The following is a 27,249-nucleotide window of genomic DNA, read 5'->3' as shown; positions in this document are numbered from 1 at the left end:
CAAAACGGAAGTCACTCGGTTGTGTCCGACTCTCTGCGAGCCCATGCACTGTAGCTTACCAGGTTCCTCTGTCCATGGGATTTTCCAGGCAAGAATACTGGAGTGGGTTACCATTTCCTTCTACAGAGGATGTTCCCAACCCAGGGACTGAACCCTGGTCTCCCACATTGCAGGTAGACAGTTTACTGTCTGAGCCACCAAGGAAACCCATAAATAGCCAAAAGATGGAATCAACCCAAATGTCCTTTGACAGATGGAGAAATAAAGAAAATGTGGCATATATGTACAATGGAATATTATTCAGCCTTAGAAAGGAAAAACTTTTGATACATGCAACAACATACATAAAATTTGAAGACGCTAAGCCAGTCACAGAATGAGACTACTGTATATACATATGTAGGTGCATTTCACTTATATTTACGATCCCTCCTGTACAAGGTACCTAGAATGGTCAAATCCATGGAGGGAGACAGAATGTAGAATGGTAGCTGCCAGATCTGGGAGAAGGGGGAAAGGGTATTAATGGTTAATAGATACAGGGCTCAATCGAGGAAGATGAAAATGTTCCAAGGATGAGTAGTAGTGATGAGTGTACAACAGTGTGAAGGCACTGAATGCTGCTAAACTGTACAACTAAAAGTGGCTAAAATGGCAAACTGTGTGCTATGTATATTACCACAATTTAAACTATGAAATCAAATAAAGTAAAAAATACAAAAGTACGTCTTATATACAAACAATAAGCAGGTTCTATGAACTTTTATTTTCAAGTAAAAGTTTGTGTATATTTAATTTTGGTATAAACAGATTTTTTTATTGTGAGTTGTGGTCAAAAAAGTTTAACACCACTGTTCCCAAAATTATTTTTAATAACTACAGGACATTCTATCAAGGATATACTGCAATTTTATATCAGTTTCTGCTTTTAGACATTCAAGTCATTTCCTTCCTCCCTCCCTCCCTCTCTCTGTCCTTCCCTTATTCTTTTTCTTTTTTTGCTTATTCTCTGTGAACATTCTTAAACATACCTCTGTGTATGCATCTCTATTTCACCTCATTATGCAATTATTTTTTCAGTTGTTTCTGTCATCATTTTTGTACCCCATAATTCAACTTCTGACCATAAACATAAAACGCCTCCTGCCAAAGCTCTCACCCCGCTACAGGAATTTCCTTAGTCTACTTCATGCTCACAGGCCACCATTCAAAGCTCTCAAAAGAAAACTTCAAGGGCAAGGGAGGTGGGCAAATCCCTTCCTCCACAGGCAGTAGAGTCCCTTCCACGTTGCCAGTGGCACTGTGACACACAGCTTCTAAGATGCTCCCAATGATCCTGCTTCCTGGCATTCATGCCCACGTGTCACTTTTCCCTCTCAGGTAAGGGAATGGCCTGGGCCTAGTGATGTGCTTCATAACAGTACAGTAAACTGACAGGCTGTTCCTTCTGAGATTGGATCACCAAAAGACCCTGGCTTCCATCTTGCTGGCCCTCTCCTGCTCTCTCACTTGCTCCCTCTCATTCAAACCAAGCTGTGAGCTACCCTCTGAAGAGGCCCACATGGCAAGGAATGGAGGAAGGCCACAGGCCAACAGTTAGCAAGAAACCACAAGAAACTGAGACTCTCAGTCCAACAGCTTGCAAGGAACTGAACCCTATCAACAACCACTAAAGTGATCTTGGAACTGGATTCTACCCAAGTCCACTCTGGTAATGAGAACACAGCTCTGGACAACACTGTGATTATACAGTCTATAAACCCTTAGCCAGAAGACCCAACTAAGCTGTACCTTGATCCTCACCTAAAGAAACTATAAAAGATGTCTATTCTTTAAGCAACTAAATTCTGTGATGTTTTTACACAGCTATAGATAACCACTACAGCGGCAAGGTTACAATCTCAGATTGCCGAGCCTAATACAAATAAAGGCATTTGCCATTCCAGTATTTTCAATTCAAATCATTGCCACCACCCACTGGTGAAAGTGTCTCCAGTGACTAGTACCAGAAGCAAAGATACTGGGATGAAAAAATGATCATGGTTCTTGAAAAAATAGGCTGTGAGATAATTAGGACAAGAAACTTTAAAAATTTTATCACTGGAAGATAATTCCTTTTCTTAACCACATCAGGTATCTTGTGTGTGTGTTTTTGGATGCGCAAACTATTATTTTGTCTGTGCAACATTTACTCCACCTTCTTCTGCAAAACCGCACGTTAAATTTTCCCGTAAAACTCAGCTCTGTTTCATTGTTAATTTAAGTGGTGCAGGTGGGGTCCACCCCACCCACTGCCTGTCTTGGAGTGTATGACTAGGCCAAGCCAATCAGAGTGTTTCATCTCCCTTCCCACAATGACTGGTTTTAGGAAGGCCATGTAAATCAAGCTGAGATCATAAGACTGTCTGGATTGACTATCAAGCTGAAAGTGTCAGCAGCCATCACAAGCGGAGAGTCTGTTTACAGATGAAATCAACACCTAAAGATCTAGCCAAGAAATAGAGATGGATTCCTATCATAATGCCTGGGCATCCAGATCAAGCCATGCCTGATGTCATTATCCCCACAGACTTCTAAGTTACATGAGTCAATAGTTTTCTATTTTTGCTTGAGTTATTTTGAATAGATTTCTGTTACATGTACTCCAAAGAGTTTTAATGAATACCTTCCTCCTGCTTTGCTGCTCCAACATGAAAAAACAAATTAAAAAAACACTGTATAATTTGACCAAGAATGTTGTTGAAACAGATTGACCTTTTCCTGATTATTAAAAGCAGCAATAGCCCTGGGCTGTAAGTTACTGGTAAACTTGATTCTAGAAAGGCCATTCTCTCATATTTAAGATGGACAGATAATGGAATCCAGAATTTGAGTTGTTTTGTTTAAGACTTGAACTTTTTCCCATATTTCTGTTCTCTACTATGAAAGAAATGACATAAATATACCTCATTAATGCCTTCCTTTCTTCCTCAAATATTTGATTAAACATAGCAATAAATGTTGAATGAAATAAGAAAGCCCCAGCAGACTATATTTAGCCTAACGTCCTTTTACAGTGAACTGTATTTGGATAACAGAGAAGGCAATGGCATCCCACTCCAGTACTCTTGCCTGGAAAATCCTATGGATGGAGGAGCCTGGAAGGCTGCAGTCCATGGGGTCGCTGAGGGTCAGACACGACTGAGCGACTTCACTTTCACTTTTCACTTTCATGCATCGGAGAAGGAAATGGCAACCCACTCCAGTGTTCTTGCCTGGAGAATCCCAGGGACGGAGGAGCCTGGTGGGCTGCCGTCTATGGGATCACACAGAGTCGGACACGACTGAAGTGACTGAGCAGCAGCAGTATTTGGATAAAATTAACAAACAAGTTTTATTTATTTAAAGTGCACAATTTTGTGGAATTTTTGATATGTATACATATTTGTGATGATGAAATATGGCCACAGTCACACCAAACATTTCCATCACAACCCATCCCCTTGAATATTTCTCATACCTTTGCAGTCTTCCCTTCCCTCTGTGCCCAGTGTAAGCAACTGATGATCTTTTTGTCAAATTAGATGAGTTTGTGTTTTCTAGAATTTTATAAAAATGGAACCAAACTACATACTATTTGGGGTCTGGCTTCTTTCATTCAGTATAACATTTTGAGATTTATCTATATTATTGCATGATTCATTCCTTTTTTGATGTTGAGTAGTATTCCAATCGAAGAAGGCAATGGTACCCCACTCCAGTACTCTTTCCTGGAAAATCCCATGGACGGAGGAGCCTGGTGGGCTGCAGTCCATGGGGTTGCTAAGAGTCGGACACGACTGAAGCGACTTAGCAGTAGCAGCAGTATTCCAATGCATGGCTATATCAAAACTGTTTATTCATTTACCTGTGGATGGATGTATGGGCGGCTTCCTGGGTTTTGTTATTGTTAATAAAGCTTCTATAAATGCTTGTGTACAAATCTTTATTTGAACACATATTTTCATTTGTTTGCATAAATATGTAGGAGCAGAAGGCTAGGTTATATGGTACATGTGGGTTAGCTTTTTAAGTAACTGCCAAAAGTTTTCCAAAGAGACTGTACTATTTTATATTAATTCTGCAGTGTATAAGAACTCTATTTCTTGCTCTATACATGAAACTCTCAGTATTAGAAATTTTAGTCACTCTACACAGTGTGTTGTGGTATCTCTGTGTGGTTTTAGTCCATATGTTCATCATGATTAATGATGGTGAATATCTTTCTGTATGGAAAAGGTCAGTTTTCATTCCAATTCCAAAGAAAGGCAATGCCAAAGAATGCTCAAACTACCACACAATTGCCCTCATCTCACATGCTAGTAAAGTGATGCTTAAAATTCTCCAAGCCAGGCTTCAGCACTATGTGAACCGTGAACTTCCAGATGTTCAAGCTGGTTTTAGAAAAGGCAGAAGAACCAGAGATCAAACTGCCAACATCCGCTGGATCATCGAAAAAGCAAGAGAGTTCCAGAAAAACATCTATTTCTGCTTTATTGACTATGCCAAAGCCTTTGATCACAATAAACCATGGAAAATTTGGAGAGATGGGAATATCAGACCACCTGACCTGCCTCTTGAGAAATCTGCATGCAGGTCAGGAAGGCAACAGTTAGAACTGGACATGGAACAACAGACTGGTTCCAAATAGGAAAAGGAGTACGTCAAGGCTGTATATTATAACCCTGCTTATTTAACTTATATGCAGAGTACATCATGAGAAATGCTGGGCTGGAGGAAGCACAAGCTGGAATCGAGATTGCTGGGAGAAATATCAATAACCTCAGATATGCAGATGACACCACCCTTATGGCAGAAAGTGAAGAACTAAAGAGCCTCTTAATGAAAGTGAAAGAGGAGAGTGAAAAGTTGGCTTGAAGCTCAACATTCAGAAAACTAAGATCATGGCATCCAGTCCCATCACTTCATGGCAGATAGATGGGGAAACAGTGGAAACAGTGGCTGACTTTATTTTTCTGGGCTCCAAAATCACTGCGGATGGTGACTGCACCCATGAAATTAAAAGACGCTTACTCCTTGGAAGGAAAGTTATAACCAACCTAAACAGCATACTAAAAAGCACAGACACTACTTTGCCAACAAAGTTCCATCTAGTCAAGGCTATGGTTTTTCCAGTGGTCATGTATGGATGGGAGAGTTGGACTATAAACAAAGTTGAGTGCTGAAGAATTGATGCTTTTGAACTGTGGTGATGGAGAAGACTCTTAAGAGTCCCTTGGACTGCAAGGAGATCCAACCAGTCCATCCTAAAGGAGATCAGAACTGGGTGTTCATTGGAGGGAATGATGTTGAAGCTGAAACTCCAATACTTTGGCCACCTGATTCAAACAGCTGACTCATTGGAAAAGACCCTGATGCTGGGAAAGATTGAGGGCAGGAGGAGAAGGTGATGACAGAGGATGAGATGGTTTAATGGCATCACCGACTCAATGGACATGGGTTTGGGTGGACTCCGGGAGTTGGTGATGGACAGGGAGGCCTGGTGTGCTGTGGTTCATAGGGTCACAAAGAATCAGACACAAATGAGAGACTGAAATGAACTGAACTGAATGGCCACTTGTATATATCTCTTTATGAACAGTCAATTTAAACTTTTAACCATTTATTGGGTTATTTTTTATTATTATTGAGTTATAGGAGTACTTCAGATATTCTGAATAGAGATTTACATAATTATGAGCTTCCTATACTGAGAATATGTCCAGATTGTGGACTGCCTTTTTTATTTTTGTAATGCTGTTTTTTTTATCAAAGTTTTTACTTTTGATACAGTTCAATTTGTCATTTTTCACCTTTTAGGCTCATGCTTTTTATGTGTCCCAAGAAATCTTTGCCTATCACAATATTTTGAGTTTTCTTCTAGAAGTTTTATAGAATTAGTTTTCCTATTTCAGTGTAATATCTATTTTGTATTTATTTTTGTATATGGAGTAAGGTATCAGTCAAGGTTTTCCATATGACATTTATTTGTCCAAGTACCAACAACTAAAGTCTACTATTTCCCCTTTAAATTGCTTTGGCACTGCGTCAAACCTCATTTGACCATATACCTGTGAGTCTGTTTCCAGACTCTTTTTCTCTTCCATTGATTTACATGTCTATCTTTCATACCATAACATCATTATCACAGAGTTTTAGTTATTAAAAGATTTATAGTAAGTCCGAAAATTAGAAAATCTAAGTCCACCAACTTTTATTTTTTAATTTCTTTCAGCTATTCTAGATCTTTATTCACTTTCAAAAAAATATTAGAATCAAACTTGTTTATTTCCAAAAATTATAAGTCCACTGGTAGACTAAGTTTGCACATACAGATCAATCTAGGGAGAACTGAAGAGTCAACAACATAGTATATCTTCATTTGTTTAAGTCTTCTTTAATCCTTTCAGAAATACTGTTTAATTATCAGTGAAAAGATACTCAGATCTTGTTACTAATATATTTACCCTTTGCATTTTATGGTTCTGATACTACTGTGTGTATGTGTGTGCTCAGTTACGTCTGACTCTTTGTGACTTTATGGCCTATTGCCCACCAGGCTCCTCTGTGCATGGGATTCTCTAGGCAAGATCATTGGAGTGGGTTACTATTTCCCTTCAGGGGATCATCCTGACCCAGGGATCAAACCTGAGTCTCCTGCGTCTCCTGAATCTGCAGGCAAATTCTTTATCACCGTGTTACCTGGGTAACTACTGTACTGCTCTGGTACTACTGTATTTTAACATTTTAAAAATTCATTTTCAATTTTATGTTGAGTACATAACAGTCGCTTTTTTATATACTAGCTTTTTATTCTGTAACCTTGTTAAATTTACTTATTACTTCTTAATTCTTAGAAATTGCTTAGAATTTTGTTGTTTTGGAGATTCCTTGCAATTTTCTAAATTAACAATCATGTCACATGCAAAAAAGAGAAAATTTTACTTTTTCCTTTACAATCTTCATTCTGTTTCTTTTTTTGTGCTTTATTATGCTGTTTAGGGCCTCCAAAAATTGGTGACTAGAACTATGAGTCCAAGAAACCTTACATTTTCCTGATCTTAGTTTGAAAGCATTCGATGCTTACCATAAACTCTGATGCTAACTGTAGGTTGTGATCATGTATAAGATGATGAGCTCCTTTCTACTCCTAACTGCTGAGTTTTTGTGAATGAATGTTGAAATTATTCAAAAGCTTTTCCTGTATATATTTGAAAAGGCAAAATTCAAATTAATGTATGTGTGAGAAGGATGACAGGACAGTAACAGCGGTGAAAGCACATAGGCAGACACGAATCACCGTCACAGGTGGTTTTCTGTGTGGTGTGGGTCAATGGATGTTCACTAAATTATTCATAAATGGATAAATAACACAATAATAATAAGGGATATGCAGAAACTCATGATAACAGTATGTCATGAACCAAGGACTTTGATACATTTAATTCTGTCCATCTAGAAACAAACCTTTACAGAGTCTTCGTCGAGATCCTATGGGCTTCCCAGGTGGCTCAAGTGGTAAAGAATCTTCCTGCCAATACAGGTGACTCAAGAGACGCAGGTTTGATCCCTGGGTCAGGAAGATCCCCTGGAGGAAGAATCAGCAACCCACTCCAGTATTCTTGCCTGGAGAATCCCATGAACAGAGGAGCCTGGTCCGCTACAGTCCATGGGGTCGCAAAGAGTCAGACACCACAGAGCAACTAACGCTTTCCCTTCCCCCCCCCCCCCCAAACAAATGGTTAATAAAGAGAAAACTCCTTAAATAATGCTGTCATTTTGAATGAGGAGGATAAAAACACAAAACCAGACGTGTGGATTGTGTCTCTGTTCACAATACATACAGGCTGTTTGACTGAGACAGGAAAAGTTCCTGTGGGTCAAGAAATAAGAGTGACTGAAGGTAAGAACATTTTTAAAACAAGAGAAAACTTCAGCTCACGTGCCTGAAAGCATATCCACATGTCAAGGGCCGTGGGACACTTTCCCAGGGGGCCTGAGTAAGAAGCCTCTCTGGTCTTAGTATCTTAACCGAGGCTGAATGGAACACCAGGGAATATGCTGGAGGGAGGGGAGCCATTGGCCAAAGGGGTGGAAAAAGTGATGCAATCAGAGAGCTCCTGCCCATCTCTAGTTTTATGACTCTTCTTAAAAAAGGAAGGAGAATTCAAACCACTTCAAAATAAGATCACGGGAGGAGACCTGGCTTGGAAGACTGGTTCTGATGAGACAGAAGTTTAGAAGGATTTATTTTCCTGGTTGATAATCACAGTCCATGCCAAAGGACTACTCCACCTGACTACTGCTTTGTAGCAAATATAGGGTAAATTTTAAACTTACACAGAATAATTTCTCCGGGAATTGGGAACAGCAGACGGAGAATCTACAAACAAATGACGCTGAGAAATAAAGGCTCTCCTTCCCAACAACCTAAAGCTTGACAAATCATATCAATGTTTTACATCTCAGTATATTTAAAAGTTCACAACAAACAGAAAGCTCTTCTCTACCTGCTTGCTAACTGGTTTGATGTGAAGAAGAGTGTACTCCCAAGGACAAACCTCTAAAGAAAAAAAAATACCATTAGATTTTCTTTTCTTTCTTTCTTATTTGTTGCCATTAATAATAAATAGTATGTATTTTCCTTACCCAATTCAAGGGGGAAAAAAACACCCTTTTTGTTGCTTTTCATATAAAGACACATTTTAAAAGTTATACCCATAAAGAGTCCATTAAAAAAAAAAAAAAAAAGGACAGAGAAATATGCTAATTGCTCTAAAATTCAAAGCTCCAATCAAGTGAACACTCTCATGGGTGTGAGGATATAGGGCCTCTTCAGGGAAGGTAATCGTAATTATGCAGCATGAGGCCCCAAGTGTATGTCAGTAGCAGATTCTGATAAGATAGGCACCAAAGGAATCACGTCTGGACTGCTTCAATGGGAGGGTGTTGGTGCAGCACTGGTATTTAGCTGTGATCTAGAGGCCAGCAAAGGTCAGGCTGGACAAAGCAGAGTCTAATGACGCTGCTAGTGTCTGGGGTGAAAGAGCCACAAGGCCTTTCAAATTAGCAGCTGAATCCTGACACTCATTAGTGGCTCTATATGTAGAGGCTGCAACTTAGTCCCAACCAGGGAAACAGCCTAGACACCCTGTATACACACAGCGGAAATAAAGTATGCACAAAATAGAGAACTGGAACCACTCAAATGTTTTCCCTTTTGCATTTTGACATTTTTCTTTTTCTTTTTTTTGTATTAATGACAGAACTGCATGTGCTTACCTTCCAATTTGGCACTAAAATAATTACCACAGCGACTAAAATGAGACATCATTTTTTTTTAATCAAGGAAGCTCTAGTCAGAAATTGCTTCTGCTAAGTTCTGTACAAGACATAATATACTCTTGTTAACTAACAAAACCAATAAATCAAGCTGAAGCACTTATTAAAGTATCTTACAGCACTAAATTTATCACTGATGACAAATTTAATTTGGGACTCTGACAGTTTTGCTCCTTGCATATACTTCAACAGATTTCTTTATTATTATTTGCAGGGCCGGGTGTATTATTTCACAAGAAATTTTTAGAGATGTAAAAGATGACTTCCCATAGAAAACAGTGTTTGTCCCACAGTGTTGCTATCACTGGGAAAAGTTACACATTAAAATTCTTTTCTGCAATCCTAGCCTTCGCATACTAGAGTTAGCCGAATTTTTTAAATGGTGATAATGACCATTTTACGAAGCAATTTATAATCATCACTCGCTACTCGATCTCACACAGTCAGGTCAATGCTTGTCCCTTGATAATGAAGATAACAAAATTGAGACACAGAGTTTCCCCCTACCTAACAGGTAGAGGAATTTTAATCTGTGGCAAGGTCTTCCAGTCAAAGGAAGATGGAAAGAAAAAAAGTATAGAAACTCACACAATTGTATTGGGTCTTTTTATAATTATTCAATATTGTAGCTAAAATGACACTATTTCCACTTAAGTATCAAAATAAAATTACATTTCATATGCACATAATATGATTGTCCAGAGGCAGCCTTTGCTGGATACCAAACTTCTCAGCTATATAACATAAATAATGCTTTATTTTCTCTTCCAGTCCACTGCACTCTGCAGTGCATTCTATAACACACCCGGGCGACGCAAGTTATATTTTCCATAAACTTTTCTGCTTCCTAAAACACACCTCAATAATTCTACATTAGCATTTTCCTGTTGTCTTTTCCAAAAGTGTTTTATCTCTTGACAAATGCTATCGGTATATAAAAACCACATTTCACCGCCTGGTCCCGTTTAAGGCAAACCGCACCGCCTGAACCACAGCCTGACAAGGAGAACACATTAAGCTCTGGAACAAAAGCGTCCAAGTCGACCTGTTTTGCAGGCTGATTAATAGAAACAAGCTCCAAGGACTAATCACAAGTCGAGCCCTGTTTTGCAGATTAATAGAACAAAGACACAGGAGAGGAGGGGAGGGTACAGCACTGGAATACAAATAAGCAAAGGTAGGCACCAGGCTTTCCTTGACTGAAGTCGCATCCTGTACAGCCAGACCCACAGACCCAGATGCCACTCGGGGATGAATCAAAATGCAACGAAGAGAGCAGGGTTCCATCAGTCACCCCAGCCCCAAATGAGGCGTTTGGGCTCCACCTTCTTTGGGCTAGTCTGAGCTAAAAGAGGAAGGAAGAATTTTCAGCCAAATGAGGTACAGCTCTGATGCTTTCAGGGAATCCTTCCACACTTCAGCCAGGCACACACAGCCCTTGTTGATGAGCACAGACACACCCACCTCCCCATCTTTGCCAATGGCCTGTCACACAGATCACCCTGGGAGTGCGTGCATACGTGCAGGCCCACAATCACGCAACAACTTGATACATACCAGCGGCATGAAGTTAGAAAAAATAAGAGAGTCAATGTCCAAATTACCCCGGCATACATTTTACAACTAGAGAATGTGGCCTTTTCTCCTGACTGTAAAAATAAAACCTACCCACTGTGAGAACATATAAAGTCTCAGGCAAGTAGAATGAAAGAAAAAAAATTCATAAGAGAAAACCAATGTTATACTTGTGGTTATTACCTTTCAGTCTTCCTTTTCTGTATACACATTTTCAAGATGTTATTGATACACCTCTGTGTATTTTTGGCGGGCACGTGGCTTTTGAAAAGCTTACTTCTAAATTTAAGAAGAAACACATACCATGAACCTCTTGATGTCTGATGCTAATTCTTGAATGAGAAAAACCAGGTGAGTGGGTGAATTTTTTTACTGGAATTTCAAAGCTTTCATCCATGTGCGTGTCTGGTTAACTGAAGACAGTTTACACAGCTTGAGAAACATAATCTTCAGGAATTGAGATGTCTGTTTTTTGTATGATTCCTAACCTTGATATCCTGCAGTAAGTATTTTCCTTTTCCTTTTTCTTTTGGTTCTGTTCTTACTTGTAGAAATCCAGAAAAACCAGTTTTTTGGTCTCATTCACAAGAAGAGTACTTGAATCAATGGACAAAGAAAATGAATTTTTTCTGGCATATTCGTATTTTATTCTATTAACAATCCAATGATTTTGTTTATTGGGACAAACCACAAAGTAAAAACACGCTTATAATGAAAATCATAAATATCAACAGTTACAAAACCTCAGAACTGACTTTAGGGAAGGCTTATGAGTTTACAAGCTAGACAAACTTCCAAAATTTCCAAAGAAATGATCCTGTCCCTTTCAGACTTTTCAGAACATAGTTCAAACTCTACAGAGGTAATTTCTAGAGCAAATAACCTTAAAAACCAATACCCTCCTTAATATTAGGTTTTCCCTTTACGAATAGTACTGAACTGCACACATGGTGTGTTTGAATGCAGGCAGACAGTCAATACCCTGAAAATTCCCTCACCTCTCCTGGGCCTGCCTCCGAAGCTGCTTTGTAAGCCAGCAAACCACACAGAATTTGCCTCCAGGAAAAGCTATTTAAAAGCACAAAGGTCAGGGCCAGCATTATACATACACACTTAGGTCTCCTGTCTTTCTTATTCATTCTGTTGGACCTACAGGTAAGTACTTCTTACAGAATTATGACATTTTTTCAAGAGACAGACAGAATTGAGGTAAAAAAAAAAAAATTAAGTCTTGGCTGTTTCACTGTGAAAAACGGTAAGCATTAAAAAATGTTTAGTAACAAAGGCATCATAAGCACAGCTTAAAATCCTCAATCTCAAGAGCTTCCTATGCATTAATTTATTTAAATAATGCAAAAACAAAACTCACAGATTGAATTTCTTTAACAGATATCCTTTCCACAAATTTTCTCCTTAAGTCATAACACCCAAAAAGAAAAAAGAAAAGTAGGGATTGGCTGATAATAGCCCAACAGCTTATTTCCAACTCTTAATAGTTTTACCTCCAACAATTCTGCTTAAGTTTTAATGCAGCATCTTTTACTTTGTTTTGAAAAGATCAAAGCAAGACAGTTTTCTTCTACTGATCCTTGATTCAGAATAGAGGCCCCAATTACAACTAGTGATTTAAGAAGCTGGCCATTTTTATTTTTCTTTTGGTCAACTGATTTTTTTTTACAAAAACCTTTTATTTTCTACTGGCATGAATGAGTGTTCAGTCACTTCAGTCATGTCCAACTCTTTGTGACCCTATGGACTGACTGTCAGGCTCCTCTGTTCATGGGATTCTCCAGGCAAGAATACTGGAGTGGGTTGCCATTTCCTTCTCCAGGGGATCTTCCTGACCCAGGGATTGAACACGTCTCCTACATTGCAGGCAGATTCTTTACCAATGAGCCACCTGGGAAGTCCTTTATATCAGAGTATAGCTGATTAATAATGTGACAGTTTCAACTCAGCCATACACATACATGTATCCATTCTCTCCCAAACTCTCCTGCCATCCAAGCTGAAGGGGCTGGACTTTTAAAGCATTAAGACAATAAAAACTTTTCCCCCCTAGTTTCTGTCTTTGATAACTCTGTTTCTGGAATCATGGTGCTCCAAGCTACTTCCCATTGCTTATAAAGCCTTGTTTGGCATTGAAAGTCAGCACTCCTTACTGGATTCAGAGTTAGGACTGATTTGTCCCATCATTTCAATACATACAGCAGCTTGAAATGTAGTGAGAGAAATAGTCATCTCCATTTATCAAGCCAGACAGGCATCAGAGGCATTTCTTTTTATGTGCCATTATTTTGTACATCATATGTAAAAGAAATTGATAACAAATTAGGGGAGAAAATGGAAAATCAGTCTGTCAGCTCTGATTTTTTTCCCCTTTTACACACTTAGCATTGGTTTTACTTAGTCTTCAATGCCGATTTACTGTAGGTTCTATAAAATTTTAGCACCACTTAAAAAAAATAGAGATCCATCCAAAATCCACCATGCCAGACATTAGGCTTTTATAAACCAGGTGCTTCTCTTCATTTATTTTTCATTTTTTTGTTGCAAACTTCATACTTAGACACTTTAGTCACAGTAATTATATTTACACTTTAACCAAGCGGATCTTTTCTAATATTCATGAAAAACAGTCTTCCTGTATCTCCTCCTGAATTAAAGCAGGTTTGCAACTCATTTTTTCTGCTCTTTACGGAATGCAGACACATTCTGCTAACCCAGAGGCTTTCAAAGTGTGCCACTAACTTCCTGTTTCAGGAACCCTCACGGAACATTCCACGTTCAATTTATAGTTCCCATCCAAGATCACCTTTATTTTTTCTGGGTGAAAATGCAGTACCCAACGTTACTCATACATTTAAAATGACGCTCTATGTAAGTGACCTTAAAACACCCCATACGTCTTCATTTAACAGACATCTATTTACTCTTCCACATCCTCTGACCACATGCTGCCAATATATGGGGTTCCCTTCCTAAATGGTTTATACTTATCCAGATCATTAGTAACTTGTTGTGCAAAAAATACTGTACAATGTTTGCTTTTAAAAATTCTCTCCCCTGCCTCACACACATACACATACAGGGTGACTATTTTCCTAGACTAAGTTTCCTATTCACTTCATTTCTGTCCCTTTTTGCTTCTTCCCTTCTACTCTAGTATATCATAATAGAAAAGAAAGCTGACAAATAAATAAAAGCAGCCATCACAAAACTATACAACTATTGATACTACCTCCCAGGGAAGAAAATCGTATTTATTGTGGATTTACTGAGTGCCAGGAATGTAACACACATTTTAATGCCATTAAACATACATGGAGTAGTGAAAAAAATAAAGGCTTTGGGGTTAGACTTCCAGTTTTGCTGTTAAGGAAATGAGTATCTTTCTGTAGTATTTAGCTTTTCTATTTTCATCATAAAACTTCAATTTTTATCAACTCCCAAATGGTGGGTAATATTACTTCCTTTATAGGATGACAGTTGAGGCTTAAAAACTATTTTATGTAAAATACCTATACGTGAGTGATGCTCAAGAAACAGTAGTTACTGTTCTCTGCATACCCATTTTACAGATGACACTGTGGCTCAGAGATGAAACAATTGGCTTAATGAGGTGAGTTCTACAGTGATAAAACTGAGACACAAGCTTGCTGCAGACAGCTGCTTCTAAAGGCCGCAGCCTCTACACACTCCCCGCTTCTCCCGTCAGTAGGTAGAACACAGCTGCAGCTGTTTAGACTATGTCCAATTTGGGAATCAGACCTTTCAGGGTGTATCTCCCTGATGGGGAGGTCCAGCTGGCAGTTTGCTAACCTGAAGAACTAATGGTTTAAGGGAAAAGGGGATCAACAAGAGGAACTCAGTCCAGGTTCAACAAACCCTTCACTGTCAGAGGGATGTCCCTGAATACAGCATCTTTTTGCCTGTCCCCCAACAAGCTCCCACAGACGTACAGGTGACTCCTTGGGAGGCCACGTGACATGCGTGGACGGTCTTTTTACAGACACAGCCTAACAACTCGTGTCTCAGTTTTATCATGTAGATCTCAGTCTCCTCCTTAAGTAAGTCGCTTCATCTCTGAGCCAGTTTCATCTGTGAAATGGGTTACACAGAAGTTATGTAAAAGGCAGAGGGCCTCTCCCAGAACACAACATGGCTTTGATTACCATGATTCTGTTGTGAAACAACTCTGGCAATGGGGCAGACGCATTAGAAAGGGCAAATGGGCCACCTGAGCAATGTTTAGTCATTAAATCACGCCGGATTCTTTGTGACCCCATGGACTATAGCCCACCAGGCTCCTCTGTCCATGGGATTCTCTAGGCAAGAACATTGGAGTAGGTTGCCATGCCCTCCTCCATGGGATCTTCCTGACCCAGAGATCGAACCCGAGTCCCTTATGTCTAACCTGCATTGGCAGGCAGGTTCCTTACCACTAGCACCACCTGGGAGGCCCCTGTACCTGGCAAAAAGGAAGAACTGGGTAGAAGGGGCAGCTTTCTAGCTGGACTCCAAAGCCCATTCACTTTCATCATCAGAAGGACTAAAGGAACCCGCACAGTTACTTGGACCCACATAATTACTCACGGGCACATGAGTATAGGGGAGTATAGGGGAAAGGTATGCAGGAAGTGCAGGAAGGCAGAGGATGGAACCAGGCAAACGTGTCGCAACTGTCCAAGGGACCCCAGTGGGCTCAGTGTCTGGTAATATCTGGAGAAATTCATGTTACACTTACAACTCAAAGGATTAAATAAGGAATACATGTTTGTAACACAGGATGAAAATAAATGGTACAGAATCTATACAGCTTTAATTCAACTCTAGGAATTCAGCCATTGAGAACGCAACCATCAAGAAATGTCATATGTTCAATAACTGGTTACTAATGTCCAAAGGACATTCTGAAGGCCCACTTGGTTCAGCTTCTGGCCAAACTCACACTTTATGCTGGTTGCTTTTACTATAGCTTAAAGAGATAGTCTCCAAATCTAAAAGAAACTTCTGTAGCTACCCAGAGCATGGCGATAAGGCAAATGAAGTAAAGAACTGACAACTGAGAGTTTAAAGATACTGTTGGAGCCTGTCTTCGAAAGTTCTCACTGCCTTCAAGGTCTGTCTCACCACTCCCCTTCCTCACCTTCATGAGACCATGCTCACCTGGAGAGATTTTATGCACTCTACTTTTTGAACATTCGGGAAGGATCTAGATGTGTCCATGAAGAGCTCATGGGCATAGGTTAGTCCTTTCTTTGGCTCCACTTTGTTCTACCATCTCTAGCGGTCCTTGCAGATTCATGGCAATGCTTGATATTGTCTTAGAAATATTTTCTTTTGCAACTGAGTATCTCGTAAGTGTAGACCTACAGTCCAGGAGCCACATACACATCTCTACCACCGCCACACTCATTCATTCATTTAGCAGAAACAGACTGAGCATCCACTGTGTGCCAGGCTCCAGGGCAGGCATGGAGGCCCGTGCCCTCATGGCACTTACAGCCACTATATCATCTCCTTCTATCCACCCCAACAACTCTGGGTTAAAAAGGAGCCTGTCATGAGAAAATGAAAGAATGCCCAGTAGCCAGCGCCGGGGTCTCAATGTGGAAGTCCAAGTCTGCCTGGAGCACAGTGCATGGGTCCATGTGACCCTGACTTCAGTGGGGACACTCGGCCAGCACTTCCTTCTTGGTGCATGTGCCCAGGGCTGCTGTCTCTCTCAGTAGCTTCTCGGCAAAGGAGATGGAAGTTGTCCCCATGAAGCAGAAGGACCAGAGGAACTGGCCCACGTCTTACGATACACTGAGGTATTCAGTTCAGTTCAGCTGCTCAGTCGTGTCCGACTCTTTGCGATCCCATGGACTGCAGCACGCCAGGCCTCCCTGTCCATCACCAACTCCCAGAGTTCACTCCAACTCATGTCCATTGAGTCAGTGATGCCATCCAATCATCTCATCCTCTGTTGTCCCTTTCTCCTCTCACCTTCAATCCTTCCCAGCTTCAGGGTCTTTTCTAAAGAGTCAGTTCTTTGCATCAGGTGGCCAAAGTATTGGAGTTTCAGCTTCAACATCAGTTCTTCCAATGAATATTCAGGACTGATTTCCTTTAGGATGGACTGCTGTATAGGTTCCCATTTTTTAAACCCTAGATTCTGCAGCATATCATGCAAAAGAGGCTGGATCATTCTTTTCTTCTGTTCTCTCAACATTCCCATTGTCCCCCCTCAAACACCTCCCCACTGAAGCCTGAGAGGTCCTGGAAGGACTGGCCTGGATCTGTGTGTGTCCTTTTTTACAACCAGATGGAACAGTCAAGACTTCCACATGGCCACTTCTTGAGTTGCCTCAGGTCAAGGAGTAGCGTGACATCTGCGGGTACTAGGATACTCTCCCTCAGCCTCGAGAGCTCCTCAAAGTAACACTGGATCCTAGTGTTGTGTGTGCGTGTGTGTGTGTGTGTGTGTGTGTTAGTCACTTAGTTGTGTCCAACTTTTTGCAGCCCGTGCACTGTAGCCCACCAGGCGCCTCTGTCCATGGAATTCTCCAGGCAAGATCACTACAGTGAGTTGCCATTCCCTTCTCCAGGGGATCTTCTTGACCCAGGGATCAAACCCAAGTCTCCGGGTTCGCTCTGTATTGCAGGCAGATTCTTTACTGCCAAAGCCACCAGGCAAGACCTGATTCTAGCCCTGTCTCTTCCCAGACTAACTTTGGGCCCAGCACCTTCTCTGCCAAAAACTCAGTCTTGGTCTCCCTTGTCAAATGAAGGCAACACCATCATGACTAACTAGCACTTGCAAAAGCTGGCTATTGTTAATAATTATTAATATACACCCTTTACGTTTTGTTTAAAATTTTTTAAAATTTTAGCTATTTAGAATTGTTTTGAAGCCCCAGTGAACACATATGAAAGTTCCCTAAGTGAAATATACCATCCAAATATGTTTATCGTTGTTGGCTAATTGAGTTGGTCTCTCAGAATTTGCAGGTAAAAATTTAAATCATGCCCAATGCCGATATTAAGCATAAATGACTGCCCAAGAACACATATATATCTCCTTCCACATTCGCTTATACAACCCATAAAAGCACACGACAGGTTTTAAAGATTTGGACCCAGCGGGCAGAGAGGCACGAGTTGGATCCAACATCCCAAACTCCACATACACCAGCTTCTGCCATGGTATTTACTGACGTGGCCACTGATGGGAGGTAGGAAGCCAGGGGACTGGTGTTGCTTTCTCCTTTTCCAAATAAACAAGGCGGTTGTTAAACCAGAAGTGAATCTGATCCCGTGCAGCTTTAAGAGCAAGTCAGCTGCATTCTGAAGCAGGCGAAAATGTAAACAGAGCCTGAAACTCTAGAGCAGGGCAGACCTGCCATAGGTTTCAGAATGGGAGAGTCCACGGGCCCGGGGCCAAGAAAAATGAAATGTTAGCCTGGGCCTTTAAACAGAATCGTGTAGAAGCAGAGTGCATATTTGTTTAACACACATACACAGACCTTCTTCTGTGCCAAGACCTTCCTGAACCCTCCTGAATAAAAGCTGGAATCCTCGAGGCGGTGGTACAGAAACAATATTGTTCCTACATTGCTGTTCTTTAGCGTCCACGGACTTTCCTCTTGAATGTAGAGATGTTTCTTTCTTTCCTTTCTTTTTTTTTTTTTTTTGGCCCGAGTTAATTACAAAGTATGACTATGAAAATAAAATAAATGAGCCCATTCCACTCATCCCTGTCTCTGAATTCTATCATATGAGTTGCCCATTGGTTTTCTAATCCTCTCACTCAATATCTGCTGTTAATTTGTTCACTATTGCCAGAGCTTGAAGACTGTCAGCAAAATACATGAGGCATCACAAAACTTATAATTGGAAACAAAAACATCTGAAGCTCTTCTGACTGGGTAAAGTACCATGGTGCTGATCAGAACAAGGAAACGTGAGCAACCTTGTAGCTGTTTGTGTGCAAACACAATTATGTATAAATGCGGCAGAGAGTTGAATCAACACTTAACTCCCACTTTGAAAACACTGAGAAAATTACATTTAGAGGCATGGACGAACTCAACATACTGATGATCCAAAATGAGGGGGAGAGAAGAAGGGAGAAAATACATCCTGCTCACACTTGCTTTGAAAACACAGCTTGATGGGCTTTCTCTTGCTGTTTCAACCATTTTAAAATTATGCTGCCTGGGACTCCATCTAATTTTCTGGCTGCAGAAGTTAAGGCACTTCCTCCACAGTTACTAAATCTGACAAATTACACCTGGGTCTACTCTAACATGAAAAAGTGTGCTCTTTGTTCCTGACCCTTGGGCAGCATAGAGATCAAATTCCTGGACATTGGAAAGCCCCACTCATTTTCATTAAAAGCCACAGGAGACTAGCTCTGCATTTCTGTTCAGGAGGGGAACAAGGTACAGTGCCGAACAATACAACTGCCATGCTCAGGTCAGAGCAAGATAGGCTTTTTACTCTTTGCAGCTTGGCTACTGATCCGTTTGTACCCGGATTTTTTTCTTTTTTTTTTTTTTTTTAATATATAAGCATCTTGGTAGCAAAAGAACAACTGAAATTAAAAAAAATAAAGAAGAAGAGGCTAGTCAATTTTTAAATACCAAGTCCCATGAGTGAATTTATTGAAATCTGCTAGCACTAAAATGCTGGCTACAGATCCACTAACCAAAAATACAAAGATGCTTTCAAAATGCCACCTCTCCTCCATCCTGGCCAGACAATAGCACAGTGGCCGATACCTGACCGATTAGAATTTTGTCTCCTCTGATCAGCATTTGGAAAAGACGTACAAGAGCTGAAAGTGATCATAAGAGATTAGGAACCATCTCGGTGGCAAAGAACAACATGAGGGATACAAGAAATCCATGAGCTTTGCTGAACAAGAGCAGAGCCCTGGACAGATCTAACCATCAGGCCACACAATACCCTCTTCTTCTGTCCCCCAGAGAGGGAGAGAAACAGGTAATAGAAGAAATTAAGAATAGCTTTAACTGCACTGTTAGTCCTGTGACAATACATCACACCCGAGTCCTTTCTTTAAGACTCCTAGAAAAATGATGAGGTGAGGGAGTATATACAGAAGCCACAGAATCCGGCAGAAGGCCTCCTGAGCAAGGTTCCCACCGCCCACCCTCCTACCTCCTCTCAGGAACGAGTCAACTCTTGCCTTCCTTCCAAGGAAACACCTTTCTTCCAGGACAAGGCACCCCATTTACTTCTTCAGTGTAGGTCACTGGATTTTCCCAGACCCATCAAACCACAGCCAAACCCTCTTCCTTGCAGATGTAATAAGCACCACAGTGCACTCCAATTGCAAACACCCACGAGGGCTCAGGATTGTTTTAAGCTATTTTCCACATACAAATTCCTCCTAAATTGTAAGTCAGGAGACACTGCGTTAATTCTCTCTGGTCTTTAGGAAGCTTTCAGCGTTGCTACAAGTTATAAGCATGGAATGAATATGAGCTAACATACCTTGTTTAGAGCAAAACTGAGTCACAATTCACATTTTGTAAATGAGTTAATAGCTCTCTCCCTGGTCAGATGGCAATTACTTTTGAGAAATCTGCGACATGATGGAAATCCTTAGTATCAAGGTTCTCATTTTGATTTCTGTTTTTAAATTAAAAGCAGTAACAGCATCAGCAAATCAGAACTTAATATTTCCTCTGGAAAAGTCATTGGGAAAGCATGGAAATCAAACTTACATCAGTTCTAACTTACAAAACAGAAGCAGACTCACAGACGTAGAGAACCAACTTAATGGTTACCGGGGGGGGGAAGGGACAGTTAGGGAGTTCGGGATGGACATACACACCGCTATATTTAAAATGGATACCCAACAAGGTCTTAGTATATGGCACATGGAACTCTGCTCAATGTCATGTGCCAAACTGGACAGGAGGGTAGTTTGGGGGAGAAATATGTATAGTTGAATCCCTTTGCTGTCCAGGTAAAACTATCGCAACGTTGCTAATTGGCTATATTCTAACATAAAATAAAAAGTTAAAAAAATTCTTAAATCAGTTCACATTATTTGGGGGTTGGAATATCTAATGGGTTACTAAGCAGGCATCCACCTACTGGTGAATCCCAGGGATGGAAAAATCCTTTTTGCTGACAGGATAAAAGTAGCAGCTCTGGTACAAATCCCCCCAGATTTGCTTCCAATCAAATTCTTAATCATGAAAGAGGCTAAAAATTGTACAAAATATTAAAATAATCAAGCATGTCCACAAATACATGCTCTTTGACTATTCTAATTTGGGTGACTACTGAAGTGGGTGGCATCAGAGAGAAAGTGGGGCAGACCTCATTGCCCATTTTACAGAGAAGTTGATGGATTTGTCACGCAGTCACCAGAGACTGAACTAAGGCTAGACCCCACCGCATCTGACTCCCAGTGCAACAGTCTTTGTACAAAGGTGGACAAAGATACAGAGTAGACTGCAAAGACCAACCCCACTAGGCCAGTAACAGCTAGCACCTATCAAGTGCTTATTCTTACGTCAGAAAGCCTTCTGCATGCTGTGGGTGCATTAACTCACTTACGACATCCATGAGAGAAAAGTAAAATTGCTACTTCCCACTTTAGAGATGAGAAAACAGAGGCATGGAGGTATTCAGGGAGAAGTTCAAGCCCAAAAGCTGAATAAGCGGTGGAAATGGGAAATCGGTTGTCCCTGTACAGAAACACTGATGTAAGCATTCCTAAATCAATGTTCAGATTACAGCAGTTCTGGGAATATTAATTTTAACAAAAAAAAAAATCTTCAGCGAGATCCGAACTGAGTTGGACATGACTGAACGACTAACAGTCTTCCTGTATCCACTAATCAGTCCTTCTGGATACTAAATAGTAAAGCTAGAAAAAAAAATTACAGGAAACGTCTCAACTTTCTATTCTACAGAGGACAATCCAAACTGTTGAGTAGGGGTGTGTGTGTGCTCAGGCCTGTCTGACTCTTTGTGACCCCATGGACTGTAGCCTACCAGGCCCCTCTGTCAATGCAATTTTCCAGGCAAGAATACTGGAGTGGAGTGCCATTTCCTACTCCAGCGGATCTTTCCCACTCAGGGATAGAACTTGCATCTCTTACGTCTCCTGCATCGGCAGGCAGATTCTTTACAACTGCGCCACCTGGGAAGCCCTGGGAAGTTGAGTGAGGTGGCCAATCTGAATTCACTCTGTCCTTTTCCAGCTTTATTCACAATTCCTAGGGCATGACCAGGATACTCTTCCAGGTTGCATAAGTAAAGGTCAGTTTTTGTGCTCTATATATACATAAGGCTCTCAAAAAGTAAGAAAGCACATAAAAATCCAAGACTCCTCTACTACTGATTTTCTGATCTAACACTCCCATTTTAAAGATGCAAAAACTGGCTCTAGAACCTAAGTGACTTGCTTAAATTCACATAAATACTTAGTAGCAGAGCTAAGGCCTGAAAAGTGGTAATTATTAATATTGCTCTAAGCAAACCACCAGACACTCTTCTCAATTCATCGCAAACATCAGCCAATTTAATCCTCACCATAACCCTCTAAAGTAGGTATTATTTTCTCTGTCTTAGAGATGCAGAAACTGAGGTTCATCCTCTATGAGTTAACCTCTTCAAAACCAGACAACTGCCAGTTGACGAAGCCAAGATCAACATGTTTCCTTATCTGGTCCCAAAGAATATGCACCAGCTTCAACTTTTCTGGAGCTAAGAATTGCAGTACCAAGAATTCTAGAACTGAGCTCTTAACCTGTAACTTGCAAACTGTCTGGGTGTCTTGCATGTGTGTGTGTGTGTGTGTGTGTGTGTGTGTATGTATTAGTCACTCAGTCCTGTCTGACTCTGCGACCTCACAGACTGTACCTCATCAGGTTCCTCTGTCCCTGGGATTCTCCAGGCAAGGATACTGGAGTGGGTTGCCATTCCCTTCTCTAATCAGTCTTGCCTGGGGAGCTTTAAAAATACAGGTCACTGGGCTCCACCTCAAGAAGGAGAATCAGCATCTTGGGGGGGGGTGGTTATGGCTTCAAAATCTGTATTTCTTCAGAGTTGATCAGGTGATTCTCATGTGTAGCAAGAGTTGAGAAACTCTAAGCAAGATATTTCATGAGTGTTTCCAATGTAAAACGTAAGGAGGAAATGAATCTCCTAAGGCTGATGGAATGTTCAGAGTGGCTCAGTCTGCATGAAGGGTAACACTGTGACCCTCCCCCAAATTTTTCTGTGTCCCATCGACACACGTGCAGCCCCCGTCACACAAACAGACGCATATCTACTGTACCAAAGCTCTGCCCCCATTGATCTTGCCTAAAGAAATCTGCATCACAACGAACAATTCACAGCAGTTCCACAATTCGTGTTCTGTTGGAAACACAGCATAAAGGTTTCATCTCACCTTTATTTTTTTGGTTTAAGACACTTAAGCTGGCACCATGCTTTCTCAGCATTGAGCCAAAAAAATAAAGAGGGGAAGACTGTTGGAAGGAACACTTACCAAGGTGCACCATATATCCTGAATCCCTTCACTGTTACCTCCGAGTCTTGTAAGTAAATACTGTTTGTCAGGAGGGACTGAACGTTGTCAAAGTCTTCTGGTTTCAATTTCGACACAGAGGGGAAACGGTAGTAGTCCTGTTTAACAAGGTCTGCCATGAATTCCTTATCAAATGTCAGTTCATGATTCCCAGCAATCACTATTTTATATTCATATGGCAGGTTTCCTGAAATACGGAAAAAAAAAAAAAAAAGAGCACCAATTAGCACGTTCATTTCCCATCACGAAGTACAACTGCCATGACTGCATGATTATTAGACAGTATCCCCAAATGAAATAGATCACACATTCCTTTATATTTCCATGGGAACCAAAATTTATGACTACTCCTTTATGCTAACAAAAATGACAATAAATGGGAGACAGGAAGCCGCTCAGAAGCTTAAAAGCTACTAAGGAGACATTAAGTTTTCTAGTTCCATTTCCCTTTTCTGTTTGCTGCAGATTCACTGTCATAAATCCACACTGTGATTCATACTTTAGAATCATCCAGCAAAAAGTACTTTAGTCATAAGCCTTAAAAAAGGTCTAGATTTGGTTTTAATCCTTAAAAAATAAGCTGACCAACTGTTTGTAACAACCCCTTTCACTGCTAGATTTTTAGTATCACCTTAGTACAAAAGACAAGGCATACATAATTCACAATTTGCATAAATCAAAGGAAGCACACAGTACAATTTTGTATGGCAAGTTAAAGTTTACCTTTTGGCTTGTGAATAAAAAGATTAATAATGACCCCCTGATTAGAAGGCTAACTTTCCTCCCATTGGGATAGGAGAAGAAACTGTAAAGCTTAACCCCCTTTTAATATTTATGGTATGGAAATGTGAGTTCGCCGTGTGTGCTTTTTATGCAAAAGTTTCCCGATCAAAATGAGATAATTCTGGGAAGAAGAATGAAAGCTATAAAGGAAAACCCAAACACCAGACTTCTGCATAGATTTATAATGTTTGAATAAAGTACAGATCATACATATTAATAACTCATCGTGATGCTATAAGAACCAAAATCCAAAGGGAGATAGTGCCCGGCAGCTGTCCCCATCCTGAAATTAATGCCCTTTTCTCTTCTTTGTCATTACGCATCCCTCAAGACTCACCACTGGGCAGCTGCTCATTTTATTTTATTTCATTTTTATTTTGAGGAGGAAAAGGGTGGGAAGACGGTGCCTATAATTCCAGCTTCCTGAGACTCCCGGGTCCAATGCAAAATTAATGTTTCCTGCTATTCCAGGAAGAATGAAAGTTACCACTAGCAGGAATTGGATATATTTGTTGTAAGAATTCGTCCTTACCAGCAAGCCAGAGTCAATGAATCAACTAATGAAGCTTACAGTCTGAGACAGAATTATATTGGGGGGGGGGAGGGCAAGTTTTTGTCATAGGTCCAGTTGGATTTCACCAATGCAAATTGTAAACAGTATTAAAATTGGATACACAGAATGTGGGCTAATGGGGAGACTTATGAGAGAGATGAAAACAGGCAGAAAGTAGTACTGCAGGAAGATAAAACTGAAAATGTGGTGGCTAAGTATCAATGAATATCCTTGACTACTGGCCCACAGAACTGTGTGACATGCCTTTGGCCTCAGTTATTCAAAAGGTTGCGGTGAAGAGCTCCAAAAAAATAGGAAGCCTCTCTCAAGGACATCCCTGGTGGCCCAGTGGTTAAGAATCTGCTTGCCAATGCAAGAGACTTGGGTTCGATCCTTGGTCCGTGAGGATTACACATGCAGCGGGCAACTAAGCCCATGCGCCACAACCACTGACGTCCGAACGCCCTAGAGCTTGTGAGCCACGATAAGAGAAGTCACCACAATGAGAAGCCCACCCGCTGCAAACTGGAGAGTAGATTCCACTCACTACAACTAGAGAAAGCCCACGAACAGCAACGAAAACCCAGCACAGCCAGTAAGTAAATAAATAGATTTTAAAAAAGTAAGAAACTTCTCTTAAACACATGCAGAGCTTATAATCTGCACTAGCATAAGGCAATAAGATTGTGATGTATGTTGCAAGTTACCTGGATAAAATGATGATATTTTGCACCCACTCCAGTACTCTTGCCTGGAAAATCCCATGGATGGAGGAGCCTGGTAGGCTACAGTCCATGGGGTCACGAAGAGTCAAACACGACTGAGTGACTTCACTTTCACTTTTCACTTTCATGCATTAGAGAAGGAAATGGCAACCCACTCCAGTGTTCTTACCTGAAGAATCCCAGGGACAGGGGAGTCTGGTGGGCTGCCGTCTATGGGGTCGCACAGAGTCGGACACGACTGAAGCGACTTAACAGCAGCAGCATAAGGCAATAAGATTGTGATGTATGTTGTAAGTTACCTGGATAAAATGATGATATTTTGCACAATTCCCTACACTTAAAATACAGATAAAAGATGTATTCAGGAGTCTGAAAATTCCCAGCACTGTACACAATAGAAATTTTTGAGACCCCCCACTACTTCAACATCATGGCTCTTGTGACCCCACTGGCCCAATACTACCTCCCCAGACCCACCTGCCTCCCAAGGCTGGAACAGTCTGATATGTTTTACTGGACAGTAATCTGCTCCAAGGCAGGTCCTACCTGATTGAATCTTTGAGCAACTCTACTTGTACGAGTCATGCTTTAGCTGCCAGTTCTCCTTTAATGATTCATGATGATGGACTCACTGCAAACTCTGTCTTTATGCACCACTGCTCTTGCAAGAGGCTTTGGCTTCTTGCTTTTTCCATTTTAGAGCATTGCTTTGGGGATGGGATGGGTGAGACTGGGAAACAAGGCGACCCGAAGGAAGTACATTTCTCCCCTTCAGATCAGTGAAAGAAAAAAAATAAAACTGCTGCAAAGTAAACCTTTCTCAGGAAGACAGGCCTCTTCAGTATCTTTTAAATCACATTTTGGAGACTCAGCATAAAGAAGTAGCCACCAAAATGAACAGCCGTGGAAATCGTCATGATATTTACACACTGCCAACAAACTCATCTCTTTCTGAGAATCCAATAGTAGTTTCCAACTTCCATCCTCTGTTACCTATGTTATGAGATTGTCTGACATGTTTTCTTTTTTGCTGAACTGACCTTTCATCTGTAATCTGCCAACCTTTATGTTTTATATGAAAAGTGTAAGCAGGGCAGCTGACAAATCTCCTGTTACTTGATGGCATTTTCTTTTTTTTTTTTTCCAGACTAGATTAATTTGGAAGGCTCTGCAGTCAAGCTCTAACCTTCTTGGTATTCAAATAGCATGATTTTAAAATTGTCAGACAAAGAGGTGCCTGCCTTTATCCATTTTATTCAGATCAGGTCATCAAAGTTGACCTGCCTGAATAAAATTCCAAGGCCATATGCAGATCTTCTAATGTGGAAAAAGCCTTGCTTTGAATGACCTAAAGAATTCTACCAACTAACCAGTTCTATCTCCCCAAGACATGGTATATGTTTTACCAGTACGATATGAGATGATTTTAGGTGAAATAGAGATGAATTTCTGACAGAATTTAAAGTAGCTCTGTATGTTCTAAAAATGCACATTTGAAAAAATACACCAATGAAGGTAATAACATATGGCTTCATTTTGCTACTATCTTTTCTATGTTCATTTTTCTATTTTTGTATATAAAACAGGAGATGGTTTAAAGAAAACTGAGCAAATAATCATATAGAAAATTCAAAGATTTGGCAAAGTGATGACTACCAAGTGAATGAATGAAATTTGGGAAACTAGCCCAT

At 40.6% G+C, this 27,249-nt stretch overlaps 1 protein-coding gene across 2 annotated transcripts in view; it reads right to left on the bottom strand.

Moving 5' to 3' along the window:
• Positions 1-27,249, bottom strand: part of MPPED2 (metallophosphoesterase domain containing 2) — a 209,231-nt gene that overhangs the window by 76,828 nt on the left and 105,154 nt on the right. For both annotated transcript variants that reach the window (XM_025266287.3, XM_006060827.4), the window contains exon 4: positions 23,459-23,684. In XM_025266287.3, coding sequence (XP_025122072.1) covers positions 23,459-23,684 — 226 coding nt within the window. The remainder of the gene's footprint in view (positions 1-23,458; positions 23,685-27,249) is intronic.

The sequence above is a fragment of the Bubalus bubalis genome, chromosome 16 (genome assembly GCF_019923935.1).
Source record: "Bubalus bubalis isolate 160015118507 breed Murrah chromosome 16, NDDB_SH_1, whole genome shotgun sequence".
Taxonomy (NCBI): Eukaryota; Metazoa; Chordata; class Mammalia; order Artiodactyla; family Bovidae; genus Bubalus; species Bubalus bubalis.
This window is presented reverse-complemented; position numbering and strand designations above follow the sequence as displayed.